This window comes from Leuciscus leuciscus, assembly GCF_965113295.1.
Source record: "Leuciscus leuciscus genome assembly, chromosome: 12".
Lineage (NCBI taxonomy): Eukaryota > Metazoa > Chordata > Actinopteri > Cypriniformes > Leuciscidae > Leuciscus > Leuciscus leuciscus.
This window is the reverse complement of record NC_138736.1, coordinates 7,305,103-7,323,383: the sequence shown is the minus strand read 5'-3', so window position 1 is coordinate 7,323,383 and position 18,281 is coordinate 7,305,103. Positions and strand designations below refer to the sequence as shown.

Genomic DNA, 18,281 nt, shown 5'->3' with positions numbered 1-18,281 from the left:
CTGAGACTGTCAAGGCTGTCCATGGCTTTGAGTGGCTGCAGTCCACTGAGGATTTTGCATATCAGCGGTTCGTCACTGTCAGACAATAGCAACGTATTTGGTTGCTGGACAACAATATGCTCGCATTTGTGTTATATAATATTATATGCTACTAATACACTTAGATGTATTGACAAGAAATGGGGGGGGGGGGGGGGGGGGGGGGGGTTATTATCAGTTTACTGATATTTCTCAGTCTAACAAAACAGTATAGAAATTGCCTAAAAATATCATAAACTCCCTTCTGAATATGTTGTGTTTTTGATGCTTATTCCAATAAAAGCCTGAAACATAAAACGTTTCTTGAATATTGTCTGAAGTCAAATGGAATGACTGTTCCATTAAAAATTAAATTAAATAAAAAATAACCTTTGTAGGGTTAAAGGTAGGGTAGGCAATGTTTTTGAGAAACACTTTTTGTTATTCTGGTTGAAACTCTCTTCACATCCTGATAGCAATCAATTATAGAAGTGGTCTAAATATTAAAACTTGTACATAATATCTTCTGTTGAAGTCTCAGGACCAAAAATTGTCGTCCAATCATTGCATTCGGTCAGATTTTTGGGCATTTTTCGTATCCGTAGCAAGCATTGAGATGTGTTTTGACAATTCAGAGTCACCGAATGATGACCATATCTCCCCTGGGCAGAAAGACAGTCACTGAGCACCGTTTGTATTAGTCATAATACAAATGACTAATACAAACACTTCTAAGCACTGATTTCATTGTAGTATGAGGTGTTTGTATAGAGGATTATTGTACATGGAAATTGCATTGAATGGTACAATAGCAACACAACTAAGAAGGAGAGAAAACATGGGATTACATGTGGTTTTCTGCTCCTTAATGTGATTTTCTTAATGACAGTTTTACCTTTTTATGCACTTCAGTGAGGACAGTGGCGAGGTTGAGATTAGAGAGAATGTATTTTGCCTCAAAAGCCGATTAGCCTGATTTGAAACAGAGCCAAATTGAGTCTATTCTGTTCTCATTCACAAAGACTGGGCAACAAAACATGGAATAAATGGAGCAAGGCTTTGTGTTAACTAACGTTCTCTCTGTTTTCATATTACAGCTTTTCATAAACCCTCAAATATACATTTAACACCTTTAAAGGAAAATCATTAAAATATGCATTTACATTTGCATTTACAAAACTTGGTTTTCTCGGTTAGGTTATGTGACAGCAAATTCTGCAAAAAAAAAAACATTGTAGAAATATATAGACTGACCTTTTCTTATATGCCTCCCCGATCAATTCTTCTGTTCTGTACTGCCATCTTGTGGTTTTACAGGGACACTTCACTCAAATTCTAGGTACTGCTAAGCTAGTGAAATCTCGGTGTACCTTGATAGGATTTTTTAATTTTTTTTATCTTAACCCTATACTAATTGTTTATTGTTATTATAAATCACAAAACAACTAAAAAAACATATTATATTCGTTATAGTTTAGTAGTAGTAGTAGCAGCAGCAGCAGTAGTAGTAAGTATTTAATTATTATATTTAATTATTATATTATTATGTTCTATAAAACGGGCTGAGATCACGTTTATCTTTGAATACCACCAGACGGAACTAGTGCAAGACCAAAAAAAAAAGGTTGTCCGGAAGTTATACTTTTTCCATTTTCCATACGAATGGCGGCACAACTGGAAAGCAAATTTGAGAAATAAAAGTGAAGAGATGGACAGAGATATACAGCTGAACCTAAATTGCACTATTACAAAGAACTGTGTCCCAAAGTAGCCTGCACTACCTAAATTCTAATCAGGAAAAGTGATTAAAAAGTCTTAATTTGAAACATAAATGAACGACAAACACACACCTTTACAGATTTCCAACCAGAAGATTGTGACTTGCCCTCTAGTGGCTGTTGCGGAACATTTGCCTAGAAACATGAGCCTACATGTTAGGCTAATAGAAATTGCTATTTGGTTAGGCTCTTAGAAATGCACATTTGAAAATATAATATTGACAGTGTTAGTAGCTTGAGTTCGGATGCAGAAGTAAATTTATGTCCATTAATAAAACGCCAACGTCTGTAAAATTTTAAATTTTTAGGGTGAAATTTAAATATCCTGACTGTTTGAATTGGGATTAAAATTAACCATTGGTCTTCCATATTAGTTTTACTGAATAAAATTAAAAGTACATTTAACCTAGGTGGCTACAACAACAGTAGATGCATTTTCTAAATAAAAATAAAATAAAATAAATGTTTATTCATGATAAAATGTATGTTTTCATTTGTGCCACTGCCACCTATAGGCCTATATATTACAACAAAATCACAACACTTAATTGCAGTTTATTTGTTTATTTCTCATCTTATTTCACATTCAAGCCTTTGAAATACATTAGATATCCTGAAAAGGAAGCAAACAAGATCGAGCAACTTGAATACAAACTTCGCAAGTAACCAAACTCACTGCGAGCCACAGAATGACGTGATCCATTCAGCATAACAAACACTTACAATGACGTCATCATCTCACGTGTGAGAGTTCGCAGGAAGAATGTTCAAGACCTCCACAAACGTAATGTGGGCAGATGATGTTTTAGCACCGTTTCACCAAAGGGGGCGATGAAAACCATTACACAGCTGTCGGGGTCATAAAGCCACTCGTCTTCTCTTCCTTGAGACCGCAAGCGTTGAGTGGGAAACAAGCCCTCCGTTTTCCATCAAGGAAAATCATTTATGCATAGGCCTACTGAGAAAACAGCAATAGTGGTTCTGACATTTACTGCTAGCACAAAAAGCATTTATTTTAAGTGTGCTATGAAATGTGCACCGTATATGTAGCAGTTGCATTTTGCATTAGACCTCTACAGATTACAGAATGATTGCTTCTCTACGGATTAATCATTTGCCTAAGTATTATTGTAGATCAAAATTTTAAAACAGGACCCATATTGCTTTACACAGAGCACAACCACTTCTTCTTTATCTGACCTGTGGCAGTCGCATAAAAGCCACTGTTTAAGAGACTGCCTTATTAAGTCTGACTGGCAATTTGTATGGAAGCTTGTTTCCGCCAAGAAATACAAATCACAATTCTGATGGAGAGGACTAGAATTGCGGGATATACAGTTGAAATTTCGAGAAACAAAGTCCCCAGCAAGCAATTCTGCCTTTCAAAGACGTCTAATAGCCGTCCAAACACAGACGTCTAGGCTAAAACAAGGCCAAATTTGGGCTGTCAGTGAAAATGTAATAGACGTCTAAACCATAGCCAAAGAATAGACTAGTCATCAATTAGAGAAAGAAATGAAATGAGTGAAGAAATGAAACCAAACACCTTGTTATCACAGTTCACTTTGCTTGCATGATGGAATATCATACAGCTCGCAAGTTATTTTGGCAAAAACTACATGTAACCAAATTCAAGGTTATTTTGGCTAGAAGTGGGTTACACATAGCCGGACTATATCGGGTCTATAGTTAACGTAGGCGGTGAAATGACGGCTATTGCTTGCTGGATCAAAATTGCGAGGAACAAATTCAGTTTTCTCAGAATTGTGAGATTCAAACTCACATTTCTGTAGCCTGGAAATCCAGACCTAAATCTAAAAGATTAACTCGCTGAGCAAATTCAACTTGTGCTCTCGCGAGAACTCTGGTTTACCAGGGTAACATTTCTGAAGAAAAAAAAGACAAAATTGTGAGATAAAAAGTCACAGTCACCTTTTTAAATTTTTTATTGTGAGTTCATACCTCACAATTCATCTTGCAATTCTGAGTTTATACCTTTCAATTCTGGGGGAAATCAGAACAGCAAGTTATTAAACTCGATTTGTGAGTTATAAAACTAGCAATTCTGAGTAAATGTCAGTATTGTGAGATATTAATTAAGCAATTGCAAAACAAGCTTCCACAGAAACAAGTTTGCCAGGGAATAATAGGGCATTTATGTAACAGTTATGACCCGTCTTATATAAAAAAAAAAAAATATATATATATAGATAGATAACTCACTTGTAAGACTAGTTTAAGCATTTTATGCAGCCGGCTACTGAGCCAAATTACATTTTTGTTGGTCTGAGTGGGTTTTGGAGATTAACTGTTTGGCCAAGATTCATGTTGGTAATGCAGACAGTATGAAGAGTTTTGAAAAAGTGGCTTCAGTATTGAACAATGCTTGTTAGCTATAAAAAATAAAATAAAAACTGTAACAAACAAACCGGACAGATACATTCAAGTGCAAGTTTAAAAGCAGATCCACCTGGTGAGATCAAATCATTTTTCATCCCACTGATTTGACGTCAGTTTGAACACCCAATGATTGCCATTTTGGAATGTCTAGCATGCATGAGGCTGTCACATGTGGAATTAAATGTTGTCTAATCAAACTTTCTCAATGAACGAGTCATGCATACAAGCTTCTACTGTAAAGTGCTATTATAACAATAGTTTTAAAATAAAGATAAAACCTTGGACCTTACATAGAGGGTTATAAGTTTCAAATCACAAACATGGTATTTACAGGTTCACACGTGCCTAATTGTGAGAAAATAATGGTCCCATTTAATCAGAATAAAGCAAACGCACATACAAAACCTAAAAAATGCAATGCAGATTCAAATTAAATGTGTTTGCACAATAAAAGAAATCATTCAGCAACAAATGATGTGATGAAAACACTACTGTACACCAATAGAGAGCAGTGATGTGCAAAACCACAATGACATTGTCATTTCAGACCACATACTCACCAAGGTATTCAAAGCACAAGTAATAATATTAGCAAACAATTCTTTACATTCAGGGCAACAACGAAAAACCAAATCTTTTCAAAAGCAGAGAAGTCTAACGCAATGAACTCCTTTAGAAATCTAATACTGAGAAGAAAAAAATAATCCATTTCCTAGGCAGAACATTTTCAGTCTCTATGGCTATGAAAGATAAAAACATAATCTGAAAATAAACACAAAAGCACAGATGTGTTTAATGCATGTACAACTGCTTAACCCTGAACTAAAAATTTAATAAAACACCAGCTTAAGATGGGTTTCTGGTCTCGTTCAGTGTGTTCTAGCTTATTTAAGATGGTCTTGTTGGTATTCTAGCCAGGCCAACTTGGTGTTGGCTAGTTGGTCTCCCAGCCAGACCACCTGCCAAGTGCCTAAAACCTGTATGAAACCAGACCAGCAAACCAGCTTAGGTTGTTTATTCACCAAGGAAGTGGTTGTTTTAAAGGGGTCCTAGTTATCAAGAGTGAACCTCATCACATTGGTTACTTTAAAAGTAGATGTAAGGTTCGAACAAACAGCGAGCAGTCAATAAAACCCCAAGCTGACTGCTCTGAATGAACTTCACACAGTGGTCATGGCAAATTCTGCTCTTCGGGCAGCAGTCAGAGTGAAACATTAATTTGGTCTCGGTCCAAACTGCAGCCTGAGTGTCCCAAAATGTCGTTCTCTCAGACAGCGGTGACCCTGCACTCAGTAATGAGGGAAAAAAGCAGTGTACAATACAATCAATGGCGCAATTAAACTCTTTGAGGTCAAACCGCAATGCTCTGGAACGACGCACAGCAGCATGGATCCATCTAGAACTTGTCATTCCTAATATCTGTGCAGACTACTGAGCATGAATAAATCTTTGGCTGAATGTAAATGTCCTGCTATGAGATGGATGTGAGAACCCTTTCATCCTCCCAAGCCTTTTTTTTTCTCCTGAGTTGAGAGCGAGCGAGACAGAAAGCAAAGTCAAAGTGGCTTAACTGTACCCTGTGCGTTAGAAAGACGACAATACAAGAGTATCATTCGTAGGTTTGCAGAACCTGATAGCAGAGACATAAAAGAGACATTTTCCTCAGTGGTAAAGTCGAAGACCCTTACAAACAAAAATGGCGACAAAAATGGCTTCTAAACTTAAATTGAAACTAAACAAGAGGTCACATTAACTACATTTTTGCCAATTTTCACGAGCAAAAATGGTCCAATGCAGGTTTCTGTTGGTAAACGTGGCGTATTCGCACGTCCAACTGGAATCTGTTGCGAAATCTGCATGGGGAAAACTTTTGCCCTCACAAAGTCCCAGATCAATTGAATTCCTATTGAATTGACTGGATTTTGCCTGCAAAAATCTGCAGAACAATGGTAAATATGTCTGCAACTTAACACTGATAACATATGGTGAACGTGATTTCACAAGTACATGTCAACATCTTTGTTGATCCTGGAGCAACATTCCAATCAACCAATCAGATTTGAGGGACAAGTTTACAGTTTATGTCAAATTTAATCTTGATTTTAGGGATTAGTTAAGGTTAGGGTTAAGATTAGTGGTAGGAATAGCCTAGGATTAGGATGTGTAAGTGTGTTCACACTTGGCATGTTTGGTTCGATTAAATCGAACCCTGGTGTGATTGCTCTGTTAGTGCGGTTCAGTTGAAAGAGCGTGAAGGCTAGAATCCGAACCCTGGTGCGCACCAAAGAAGCGGACCGAACCCAATGTTTTCAGCTTCCAAACAAACTCTGGTGCAGTTCAACTGAAATATGAACGCGGACCAAAGACATGTAAAGGAACCAAAAACAGGACATGATGTCACAAGATGCGACCCTAAAAAGGACAGAATGCTCAAGCATACCTGTATTTTCTCGTCTTAGTTGCAATGCTGCCCATCACAGTTCGTTGTGTGTGTCAGGGAGGGATTCCTGCCGCTGTTTTGACTCCTTTACACATTTTATAAGCTCTTCACGAGTTGTCAGCTTCATCATATGTACATACGTATGCATTTAGCCCAGCACACAGCATTGTTTTGGAAGTTGGACAAATTCCTTTTGCAAAATATATGCCATAAAAGCCGTTTTTTGTTGTTTTGTATCTTTAGGTTTCTGTGTAAAAAATGACCAGTGAACTAAGCGAACCAGGACTAAATGTATTGTTTTCTTTTTTTGGTCCAGACCAAAGGAACCAAGAGAACCGAACTACATGTGTGAACACACCCTAAATTTTCAGACAGGAATGTTGTTCCAGGATCAAGAAAATATGTTGATCCAGGAACATGTCTTACTTGGCAAAATCACGGTGGCCAATAAAAGAGAGAATAGAAAATCAAATCCTCAAGCGGATGTAGCAAAAACACATCATTTAGGAACATCAAAGCTGTGAATCGTGTAACATTCTGAGAGGAGCGTACGCACCAAACCTTGCGAAGGAAACCTCTATTCTCTCTCTGAGTATGTGATTGTTTGAAGGCAAGCATGAAAATCTGGCTCTGAGAATGAGGGAGGTAGAGACTTTGCTTCGATTGCGATCATCGTATCGACTCCCCAACGTGTTTGCTCCTACAATCTGTTCCCCTTCTTCTGTCATTCAGTCGTGGCGCCAACCCAGCCCACCCAATTCAGACACACTGTCCCACTCTCTCTCTTTATGGCGTCATCACTTCCACACGTGTGACCCAAGCATTTGATTTGAACCGGGAGCAGCCGCCCCGCCCATGGACTGACCGTATCCCATCACGTTATTGGCACTGTAGAAATTCACTCCTGCCATGTGTTGAGTCATCTGTGAGAGAGACAGCAGAAACGGTTATTACAGGCAATTAAAAGAAAGTAACGATGACACTTACATTTGTCGATTTCATTTGTTCTCCCTCATGTCGTTCCAAACCTGTGGGCTTTTTTTTTTTTCAGTGGAAGACAAAAGGAGAAACTTTATACTGGTTATTTTTGTCAATACAGTTGCAATTAATGGGGACTAAAGCTTTCATGCTTCAAAAACACTGCAAAAAAGTATCATAAATGTAGTGTATACAAGACATGTGCATCTTCAGAAGCCCTTTGTGTGAGGAACAGATGAAATTTAAGTCATTAATGACTGAAATCTTGACCTCCACCCGAGATCTCTTTGGCACATTCATGATAGAAGAACACTGCTGTTTAAAGGTTCAGGGTTCCCACTCTTTTTCAGCAATCATTTTCCAGGACATTTTCAGTTTTACTATATCAATATATAATATAATATAATAAACTTTAGTTAGTGTGTAATGTTTGTGCGTAAAAAAAGATCGCTAAGACGCACTAAGCACTGCCAATCACAACACACTGGGCCAGCTAACCAATCACAGCACATTTCATATTTTGGAAGGAGGGGCTTCATCAAAACCTGGACTAAACAACACGTTCGGGGACAGGCTGGGGAGGGGGGAGCTGTAAAAAAGTATCAGTATCAAAATATGTGAAAAATAATGTGTTTTTTTGAAGATTCAAGTATGAAATCATATTCCAGTACACCCAAAAAACAAAATCAAGACTTTGTAAAAGGGCATAGTAGGACCCCTTTAAAAGATGTACAGTTTATGTCCATGACTTAACTAAACTATAAAATCACTTTTTAATATGAGCTCTTAATTATACATTATGACAAATGTTTCTTGTTACCAGTGTTTATCATAACAAAAAAATATTGGAACATTTGCAAATTCAAATATTAGATAAAGTCAAAGTCAATGAACAACAAAGAAACCCACAACATGTAATAGAATAAGTGGCAGGTCTGTTAGTTTGCATGAGTCTGTTATACATTTTCCAGGTTTTCCAGAATACGCGGGAACCCTGAAAGTTTGGGGAATGGGGACAGTAAGATTTTATAAATGTTTTTAAAGGAAGTCTCCTATGTTCACCAAATCTGCATTTATTTGATCAGAAATAGAGTAAAAACAGTAATATTGTGAAATATCATCACAATTTAAAATAACTGTTTTTCTATTTAAATATATATTTTAAAATGTAATTTATTCCTGTGATGTTAAAGATTTGAATTATCATTACTCCAGTCTTCAGTGTCACATGATCCTTCACAAATCATTCTAATATGCTGGTTTGCTCCTCAAGAAACATTTCTTCTTATTATTAATGTTGATAATGCATGATACATTTAATTCAGAATTCTTTGATGAAAATATTAATTTTAAATAGAAATCTTTTATAAAATTATAAATGTCTTTACTGTCAAGTTTGATCATATTCATTTATTTTTAAAAAGGCAGTGTTGCTATATCCGATTTGTGAATAAATCGTTCTTTTGAGTCAGATCTTTTCAATCAATATTTGATCTGCTTCACAAAATTGCGCTCAATGATCCACTCACTAATGTGATTGATCTGGTTTGCAAGTTCAACTCAGTGATCCGGTCCCTGCAGTTACCACTGCTTTGAATGAGGAACACTGGAAGAACATTATCAGTGAATAGCAACTCAGTTGTGTGTGAGAAACAAACCAAAATGTATCATTTGAAATATGAAGGGTTAAAATATAGCACATGAGTCGTTTGGATTTGGCTTCAGCAGTTTTTTTTTAAGCATGAAAGCTCCAGTCTAATCATGATATCTGAATTGAAAAAACAATCAGTACATTCTTAAAAATATATTATTTTGTGTTCCACAGAAGAACGCAAGCCATACTGGTTTGGAACATCATGAGGGCGAGTAAATGATGGCAGACTGTTTTTTTGGTTCACTATCCCTTTATTGTGTGTTCTTGAAGTATCAAACCCAAAACAAACTCAAAAATGGATTTGAGTTGAATGTGCCTAAAATGATGTGGGCTATCGGTGTGAAAAAAGCCTAAACTATTTGCTCAGTTTCAAGTCAGCATGGTAATGGTGATTCCAGCGCTTGTTACCTGGCTGATGTTCCACTGCATCTGTTGGGCTCCATATGCCTGCTGAGGAACTGCTGCCATGCCTCCCATCATCCCATTCTGCATTCCTATTACGCCCCCCTGCACCCCTGCCATGTACGGAGGAGCAGCTGGCACTCCGGTCTGCGGCATGACACCTGCCTGTCCCACTATGTTCATCTGTGGAGCCATCATAGGCCCCATCATGCCCTGCTGGGCAGCCAGGGCCTGGTATTGGCCATAGCCTGCAGCAGGGACATAGCCCATCTGTGTTGCTCCCATGTACATGCCAGCTAAAACAGAAACAGATAAACATGCATAAACAGAACAAAGCAACAGAAAAGAGCCATATTTTGAGCAAGTCATTTCAAATTTGCCTTCATCCTGAAACAAATCTCACCATGAGCGGCCATGTTTGTTTGTGGCGCTGTACTGCTGTACAGGGACAAGATTGAGTCCTTTGACATCTTCTTTCCGCTGTCCTCGCTTTTGGTGGGGGGGTCCAGGAACAGGCTGAGGTTTTCGGGCACTGACGCTGCTACCCGTCCAGTGGGCATGGACCCTGAGTTAGGCTACAGTGGGGGAAAAAAACACTTCAACTATTTGGTTTGCCCTCTAAAAATGGATGCAAGATAGTAAAACAAAGTTAGGACTGAAGAGAAAACTCAGTGAACATCTTTACCGTGCTCCTGGCGGAGTTTGAGCTGCTGACGGCAGCAGGCAGAGAGGTGAAGAGGTCAAGGGCGGGACTAATTTCAGTGCTCTGTTTGCCATTGGACATGGGAGCTTGAGGAGCTAGGGCATCTGGAAAAGAGAGTTTCAACATCAAAAGTCTATATTGTGGTTGTACTGATATGTATAATGTGTATTTTAGCATGTTACCTAGCCCTAGCAAGTCATTAACAGACTGTGACTGCTTCTTTGGAGTGTTTTTGAATTGCTGTGGCTCGTCTTTTTTCTGCAAGACAAACAAACATAGTCTTACTCATGCGTTAATGATAAAAACATTGTGTTATTTTAAAGGGGTCCTATTATGCTTTTTTACATTTTCAACTTTATTTAGTGTGTATTGTTGCTGGTTGAACATGAACAAGGTCTGCAAAGTTACAAAGCACAAACACTGTTGAAACACCTCGATTGCAGTCTTGAGTTTTCTTTTGGGAATATACAAATAATATAGTTAAATAATTCACGCCCAAGGTATAGGACAAAAAAAGGAGCGAGGTCTGATTTGAGTTGCGATAGTGGTGTGTTGAAACTTGCAGTTATGGTAAGGGGCATTTCCGAAACACGCTCAAAGTACTTGACCAATCACAACACACTGATCCAGCTGACCAATCAGAGCACACTGTGCTTTTTGGAAGAAGGGGCTTCATAGAGACTGTGTTACTGAAAGACTGGGAAGCAAGACGCTGCAATAAAATGTCAAAAATATTGTGTTTTTTGAATAAGCAAACATGAAAACCAATTCTAGTAGACCCAAAAAAAAACTAAATTCAGACTATGGAAAAGACCATAATAGATCCCCTTTAACAAAGTTGTTTAGCTGTCCATCAATTTATGTCAACCCAGAAGGCTCCATCAGGAATTTCTAATGTCTTCATTATAATGAAAATGTTTTGTCAATGTTTTCAGTTTTTGAGCACGGGTGTTCAATATAAGGTTAGAACAAGATGTAGAGTCTCTTCAAGTAATATTAACCACAGCCCCAATTTTCCTCGTAAAATCAAAACCTGCTATTTTAAAAACCATTAGAAATTCCTGAGGGAATGCACGGTTTAAAAATGCCAACTCTCTTCTGGGTTTTAGGTCTATAAACTAGTGGTTCTCAACCACTCATGAGATAACTGAAAAACTATTGTTTTAATTGAGGAACATACAGTTCTTGAAACTTCTGAAATCACTCACAGTTTTAATTTAATTTAGCAATACTTCCTGTTTCCATTAATACTTTTTTTTGAAAAGCTGCTTAGTCATAACTAGAGCATTTATATATATATATATATATATATATATATATACACACACACATGTATATATATATATATATATATATATATATATATATATATATATATATATATATATATATATATATATATACCAACCAGACCCAATATCGGGGAGCATTCAAGTAAAATAGGTTGAGAACCACCATTTTAAACAGAACAGCTCAATTGCACAAATGCAGAAACCCACCAGCTTCATCTTTTCAAAAACAACAGGAGCCCCTTTCGTTACCGTCTCACTCTTTTCTTTCTGAAAATGGAAAGGAAATTATTAACTTTATTCTTTTACAAAAATCAAACTAACAATAAAACTAAAATTTGAATTTTATAATCACACAATCTTTGGACTTACCCTAAAGGACTGGATGTCAATGCATTTATCCATATATTTCTTCTTATCATATTTGTCACGGATAAAAATCTCAGCAGCTCTGTATCGCGGTGCTTAAGGAAACTTTTAACATGAGAGGAGAATAATCTTAAACATATATGCACAGTTTTGCACACACATTCATACGTGCTAAAGGATACTGGTCTGTCTCTGGGCGCTGGAAGCACTCTGGTAAAAAGGCCTCGTATAGTCGCCGAGCTTTGGTGTTCCCCATCTCCTGAACAGACTGAGCACATACAAAACATATGCTCAAACACATCTATATCATACAGATCATGATCAAATCAGAAACAATGCCCTTTCTATCCAAAAAGCTTACCTGTATCTGCTCATGAGTCCACTGGTCCAGGTTTACAGATTTAACTCGGGATATGTGCACGCCAAGATTCCGATGGATTCCCGCACAGCGGATACAAATGAAGATTCCAAGATTCCAGGATGCCCATCTCGGACCTGATGGGCAAAACATTTAAATGAAGACATTAGAGAAATTAGATATTTAATTAGGACCACATTTTTTATCTACCTTTTATATTTCTAAGAATATTTAATTATATTAATAATTAATTTGGAAATGGCAACATATATATTAAATTAAATATATGTTACCATTTCAGTATGAATTATTCACTATTAATTACAGTATTAATAATTATTATTTCAGTATTTATTTTATATATATATATAAAAATGAAGCTTCATTTTATCGACCATGGTGGAAGAGCAATTAATTTCCCAGAATGCTCTAATTTATTAAAAATATTCTATATTATTTAACAGTAAGCTTTTTTTTTGACAGTAAAGACATTTATAACGTAAAAAAAAAACGTTATATAAGTCTTATTTAATTCTTTCAAATCTAATAGATGAACTTCTATTCATCAAATATATTAAAAAATCCTGAATTTTTTTTTACATTTCCACAAAAATATTAAGATGCACAACTGCTTTCAACATTGATACTACTACTACTACTACTACTACTAATAATAATAATAATAATAATAAGAGAAAAGTTCCTTGAGCACCAAATCAAGCATATCAGAATGATTTCTGAAGGAACATGTGACACTGAAGACTGGAGTAATGATGCTGAAAATTCATCACATTTGATAATTATGTTAAAATAGAACTTTATAATTGTGATGATATAGATACATTAAATTTTTTTTGATCAAATAAATGCAGCCTTGGTGAGCAGAGCACAAAAACTTTCAAAAATCTTATCAACCCCAAACTTTTGTGAATATAGGCTATTTATTGAATAACAATAATCATATTTTTATGTACATAATCAATTATTATTGTAGAAATGGATTGGAATTGAGACGCTAATATTCATTTTTATAAAGTTATACAATTACAGATTTCATTATGCTTTAAAATGCAGCAAATTCTTCTTCCTGTCATTCAAATTCCACTTCCTGTGGAGTGTGGACAGTTCAATTCAAATTCCATCTCATGAACTGAAATGGAGCCAATTCTTAAAATCAGAATTCAGCCCAACCCTCCCCGAAGCAATTTAATGAGTCAGTGAAGGAGAGAATGGACAGAAAGACAGAAGGCAGCGAGAGATAGAGAGGGCGCCTGCTGAGGAGTGATATTTACATTCTCTTGCTTGGCATTAGTAAAGAAAATAACAAGCTTCACACACTACAATCACTAATCCAGCTTGGCCAGTCATGTGGACACGCTGGCACAACGCTGATAACACACACCCACCACAGCCCCTGCAGCATCTGTACTCTTAAATCACACACACATGCGCTCAGTCATGATAAAGCCCACACTACCTGCAACAAAGAACCATGCCTGAAGGTGCATATATGTGTGTAGTTATCACCATTTTTCCCTTTTCCTACTTCAAACACATTATGTAACCGTACTCTGCTGAGACACGAGCAAGCTTCAAAGACAATGCCGAAGAGCACTGAGCTTTTCTGCTCTTTTGAAGCAATACCAGTTTTTGGCCAGTAGGTGGCAGCAACACATTACGTTATTGCTCTGGTTGCTCTCCTGATGTGATGTCACAGAGGATTGTTGTGGCAACATTTCCTCTTAATTGCTCAGGATTCTGTGGATCAAGTGCACAGCATTCTGGGACGGTCATACCTGCTGTTTACAAAGCGCACCTGCTGTGGTTATATTCATCAGAGTGGATCTAATTTGACACAAATGTGACAGTGTAACCTTGAGCAAGCATCACATGGCACGCCCACAGGCCGGTCGCTGACTGTCTCATGCGGACTGCACACAAAACTGAAAAGCACTTTTGAAAATAACAAGTTCCAGATGATGGTGAGGCTTGTGAGGAATTAATAATAACTGGATTTGGCAAAGTTGCCTTGCATTGGATCTTTGAAAAATAATCAGAGTTTTGTTTGAAAGACTTAGCAAGTTGGAAAGAGAATCGTAAAAGAATTTCATTTCATTAAAAAAAATCCATAAACTTTTTGTTTAGTACTTTTAATAATAAATAGCCTATATGAAAAAAATGCAATTCCATTTCCAATTTTCAACATTGATAATAATATGACATTTTATTGATGACTATAATCAGCGTTAGAATGATTTCTGAAGGATCATGTGACTGAAGACTGGAGTAATGATGTTGAAAATTCAGCTTTGCCTTCACAGGAAGGTGAGCATTATACACTTTGGTAACATACTTTATCCATGGATATTTCTAAAATAGTACTAACAAAATACATAATGTGTATTTTGATCTACACATTGTCATAGTTATGTTCATGTTGTCATAACTATGTTACACCATGTACTAGTCATTAGCGATATGAGCTCGATTCGCTCAAAAGAATCGACTCATTAGAGTCATTCATTCAGGAGTCAGACTACACTGGTCATGCTGTATGGTTTTGATTCACTCAAAAGAACATTAGTACTAAGTAAACGTATTCACACAACATAACTGTATATTTTACTGTATTTTATATTTCAGATGTTAAATCTGTGAAATAAATAGTACTTAATACATCTGGACTTCTAGTTGAGCCATATATATATATATATATATATATATATATATATATATATATATATATATATATATATATATATATATATATATATATATATGAAGAGTTCAGATGCAAAAGCCTCTAAATGCCATCTGAAGTTTTCTTATAGAATGATCATTTTTATCAAGCTTGTATATTTAAGTTCAGTAATTTCACTTAAAAGACAATTAATAGGTTTATTATTAAGCCATTTAAGTGAAATTATTGAATTTAAATATACGAGCTTGATAAAAATGATCATTATATAAGAAAATTTCAGATGGCATTTAGAGGCTTTTGCATCTGAACTCTTCATATATATATATATATATATATATATATATATATATTAATTGTGCTATTATTATCTGAGCAATTTCAGATTCACTCACCCTCAAAAGCACATAAAACAAATGAACTGTGGTCTGGTGCTTTAAATGCCGGTCAGACGGTCTTTTCCTGTGTAAGTGGGCGAAAGTAGACCATACTATATTCTGGGAATCAATGGACAGGCTAGACAAGACCATCTAAACGCAGAAAGCCAAAATTCAATCATGAAATCTGAGATCTAATATTTATTCGGCTATAAATGTGTTGATTTGGCCCTTAATGGAGCACCGGGGCTCCGGTTCACGTCTGCACTATGCACACGGTCACACTCACATCTGAGATCTGGCATGGACTGTAATGTGAGATGGCCCTGTGCCAGAGGAAAGGGATATTCCCAACGGGATGCACGTTGATTCGCTGCAGCTGTATAAAACACAATTTTCATGAGCTCTTCTGTGCTGCAGGCCTCTTTAGATTACCTATTCATCCCCCACCTACAAATATCCCTCCTCTCTCTCTCTCCCTCTCTGTTTCCGCATGGCTAAGGGGTAATCAGCTTGCGAGGTATTACTGGAGGACGTCAGCTCAGGCACAGGGAGAGAGAGGGTGTTTGCGTGTGGGATGGAGAACATGTGAGGCTGTAATAAACAGTCATGTGGAGTCAGGCAGGTTTCAGAGTGAATCACAAAAGAGATGCAGAACAGGGCGGAGAGATTCACACATGCTGTTCACGCTTATTAACCTATTCGAGAGAAGCAACAGTAAGAGCCGGAGAAAGGACACATGCCATTGCCAAGCCATCTGTTTATTAATGGTACTTGCTAAGCCAAAAATCACCATGCTCATACTTAGGCATTTGAACCCGATCGGTGACTCCTGCACTGGTTACGCTACGGACACGATACCTTGAATAGGATGAGTTATTATTATGATTAGGCTTATGGTTTTTGACCGGGTAGATAATGAAACAAGGGAAAAACATCCTATTGACACCCTTATCAACTGGATACCAAAAAAAAAAAGACAATAATAATTATATATTATTGAGATTATGTATATATATATAAATCCCGTTTGGGGAAAAACAAACAAGATGGCATGATGGTCCAGGAACAATAAAAGAGAGTTTTGGGCCAGTTGACAGAAACATCACTTGCCGTATCAGGCCATTGCTGTGTTGTTGTTGATCACATACATGTTGTTTTATGCTTTGCAAATAAAAACTTGAGGTATTATTATAATTTTTTTGGTAGACAACAGTCAAGAGGAATTGAGCATCACAGCTCAATATTTACTCGCACTGACCACCGTAACAACTAAGGACGCACCGATATGTTTTTGGTTGATAACGATACATCTTTATATTTGAAAGCCGGTAACTGAGACATTGGGCGATAAAGATAAATCTATAACTATATCCTATATGAGACAGACAGACAGACAGACAGACAGACAGACAGATAGACAGATAGACAGATAGATAGATAGATAGAGAGAGAAAGAGAGATAGAGATAGATACATGATACATAAACGTGCTAAAACACGGGCGTACAAATAATTCACAACATTCTTTTACAGTAGTGTTCTCATTATAATATAAATGTAGCTATTTGACACACTTGTTGCACATGTTGCACTCAACTGTATTTTGATTTTCCTTTTCAAAGTGATTCCAATCCTATTTTAAGCAATTCAAAGCCATCATGGTGAACAGCATCTGAAGTGTCTCAGCTTAAGGAAATAAACCATTATTTATCGGCTTTAAAATATTAGCCAAATTTTCTTATCGTGTCAATAACGATAACATCAAAAATTAATATATATTAGCCAATACTGATGGTGGCCGATATATCGTGCATCGTAACAACATTGTATTTTTCTGTTTTATTCAACAATGTTGTCTAATAACTGGCTAACATAAATTGTATCCCCATATATTTTCTGAAAATACAATAATATAATTCATATTATAAATATATATAATAACATTATTTATACTTGTATATATTTATGAATATAATAATATAATGTTAATGAGTGAAAATATAAAAATATATTATAAATACATATACATTCATACTTTTATATATTTAATATGAAACCATTATATACTATTTATTTATGGGATAAATACTATATAAATTGGGATAAATACTATATAAATTAGGCTATATACTATATAAATGCATTAAAATATAAATATTATATATTTCTATATTTAATAACAATTTTATACATGTATTGCAAATAATAATATTATTTATACATTACTACTGAAAACTTTGGGGTTGGTAAAAAATGTTTTAATGTTTTTCAAACAAAAAAGTCACTTCTGATCAATTTAATGCATCCTTGCTGAATAAAAGTATTAATTTCTTTATGTACTGAACCCATGAAACTTTTTAAAGTTAGTGTGTAAAACGAAAAAGGTAGAAGTGAAAATGTATAATATTGTGCTGGGGCATTGTGGGTAGGCAGAACAAATCTGAGCTACTGGTAGAGAAAAGCCCTGCATTTTTTTAACACACTCCAGGCAACTGTTGATCTAGGCTATATAAAAGAGTGAACAGCTTTCCCTCCAGCTTGACGGGGAGTCTTGTTTACCGTCTCTGTGGAAATTTACAGGGCTGCAAAGCTGTCGTAATGTTGCTGTTAAAGTTACATTAACACGCTGTGATCTACAATGTGTTCCTCTGACAGACAGCATTCTAGTCTGCCAAAAGAGAGAGGAGAGTGCACCTGAATCTAACAACAAGAAAGACCAACTCAGAAGAGAAACATGGACTTTGGTTGGACCTGCTGTGAGATGATGTGTGCTGAACAAACACGGCCACACACACACACAAACACAGATGCACAC

The 18,281-nt window shown here is 36.3% G+C and overlaps 1 protein-coding gene across 2 annotated transcripts in view; it reads right to left on the bottom strand.

Moving 5' to 3' along the window:
* Positions 1-2,344: 2,344 nt before the first annotated feature.
* The window catches only part of smap2 (small ArfGAP2), a 28,004-nt gene continuing 12,067 nt past the window's right edge, over positions 2,345-18,281 (bottom strand). Inside the window, exons 2-11 of one of the 2 annotated variants that reach the window (XR_014210758.1) lie at positions 12,393-12,526; positions 12,214-12,299; positions 12,035-12,113; positions 11,873-11,932; positions 10,556-10,631; positions 10,356-10,477; positions 10,074-10,245; positions 9,677-9,966; positions 3,792-7,559; positions 2,345-3,574 (exon numbers count right to left, since the gene is read on the bottom strand). Coding sequence is in view for 1 of the 2 variants with exons in the window: in XM_082187103.1 (XP_082043229.1) it covers positions 7,434-7,559; positions 9,677-9,966; positions 10,074-10,245; positions 10,356-10,477; positions 10,556-10,631; positions 11,873-11,932; positions 12,035-12,113; positions 12,214-12,299; positions 12,393-12,526 (1,145 nt within the window). In the remaining variant the exon portion in view is untranslated. Of the gene's footprint in view, positions 7,560-9,676; positions 9,967-10,073; positions 10,246-10,355; positions 10,478-10,555; positions 10,632-11,872; positions 11,933-12,034; positions 12,114-12,213; positions 12,300-12,392; positions 12,527-18,281 lie in introns of both variants that reach the window. The other variant, XM_082187103.1, reaches the window with a different exon arrangement.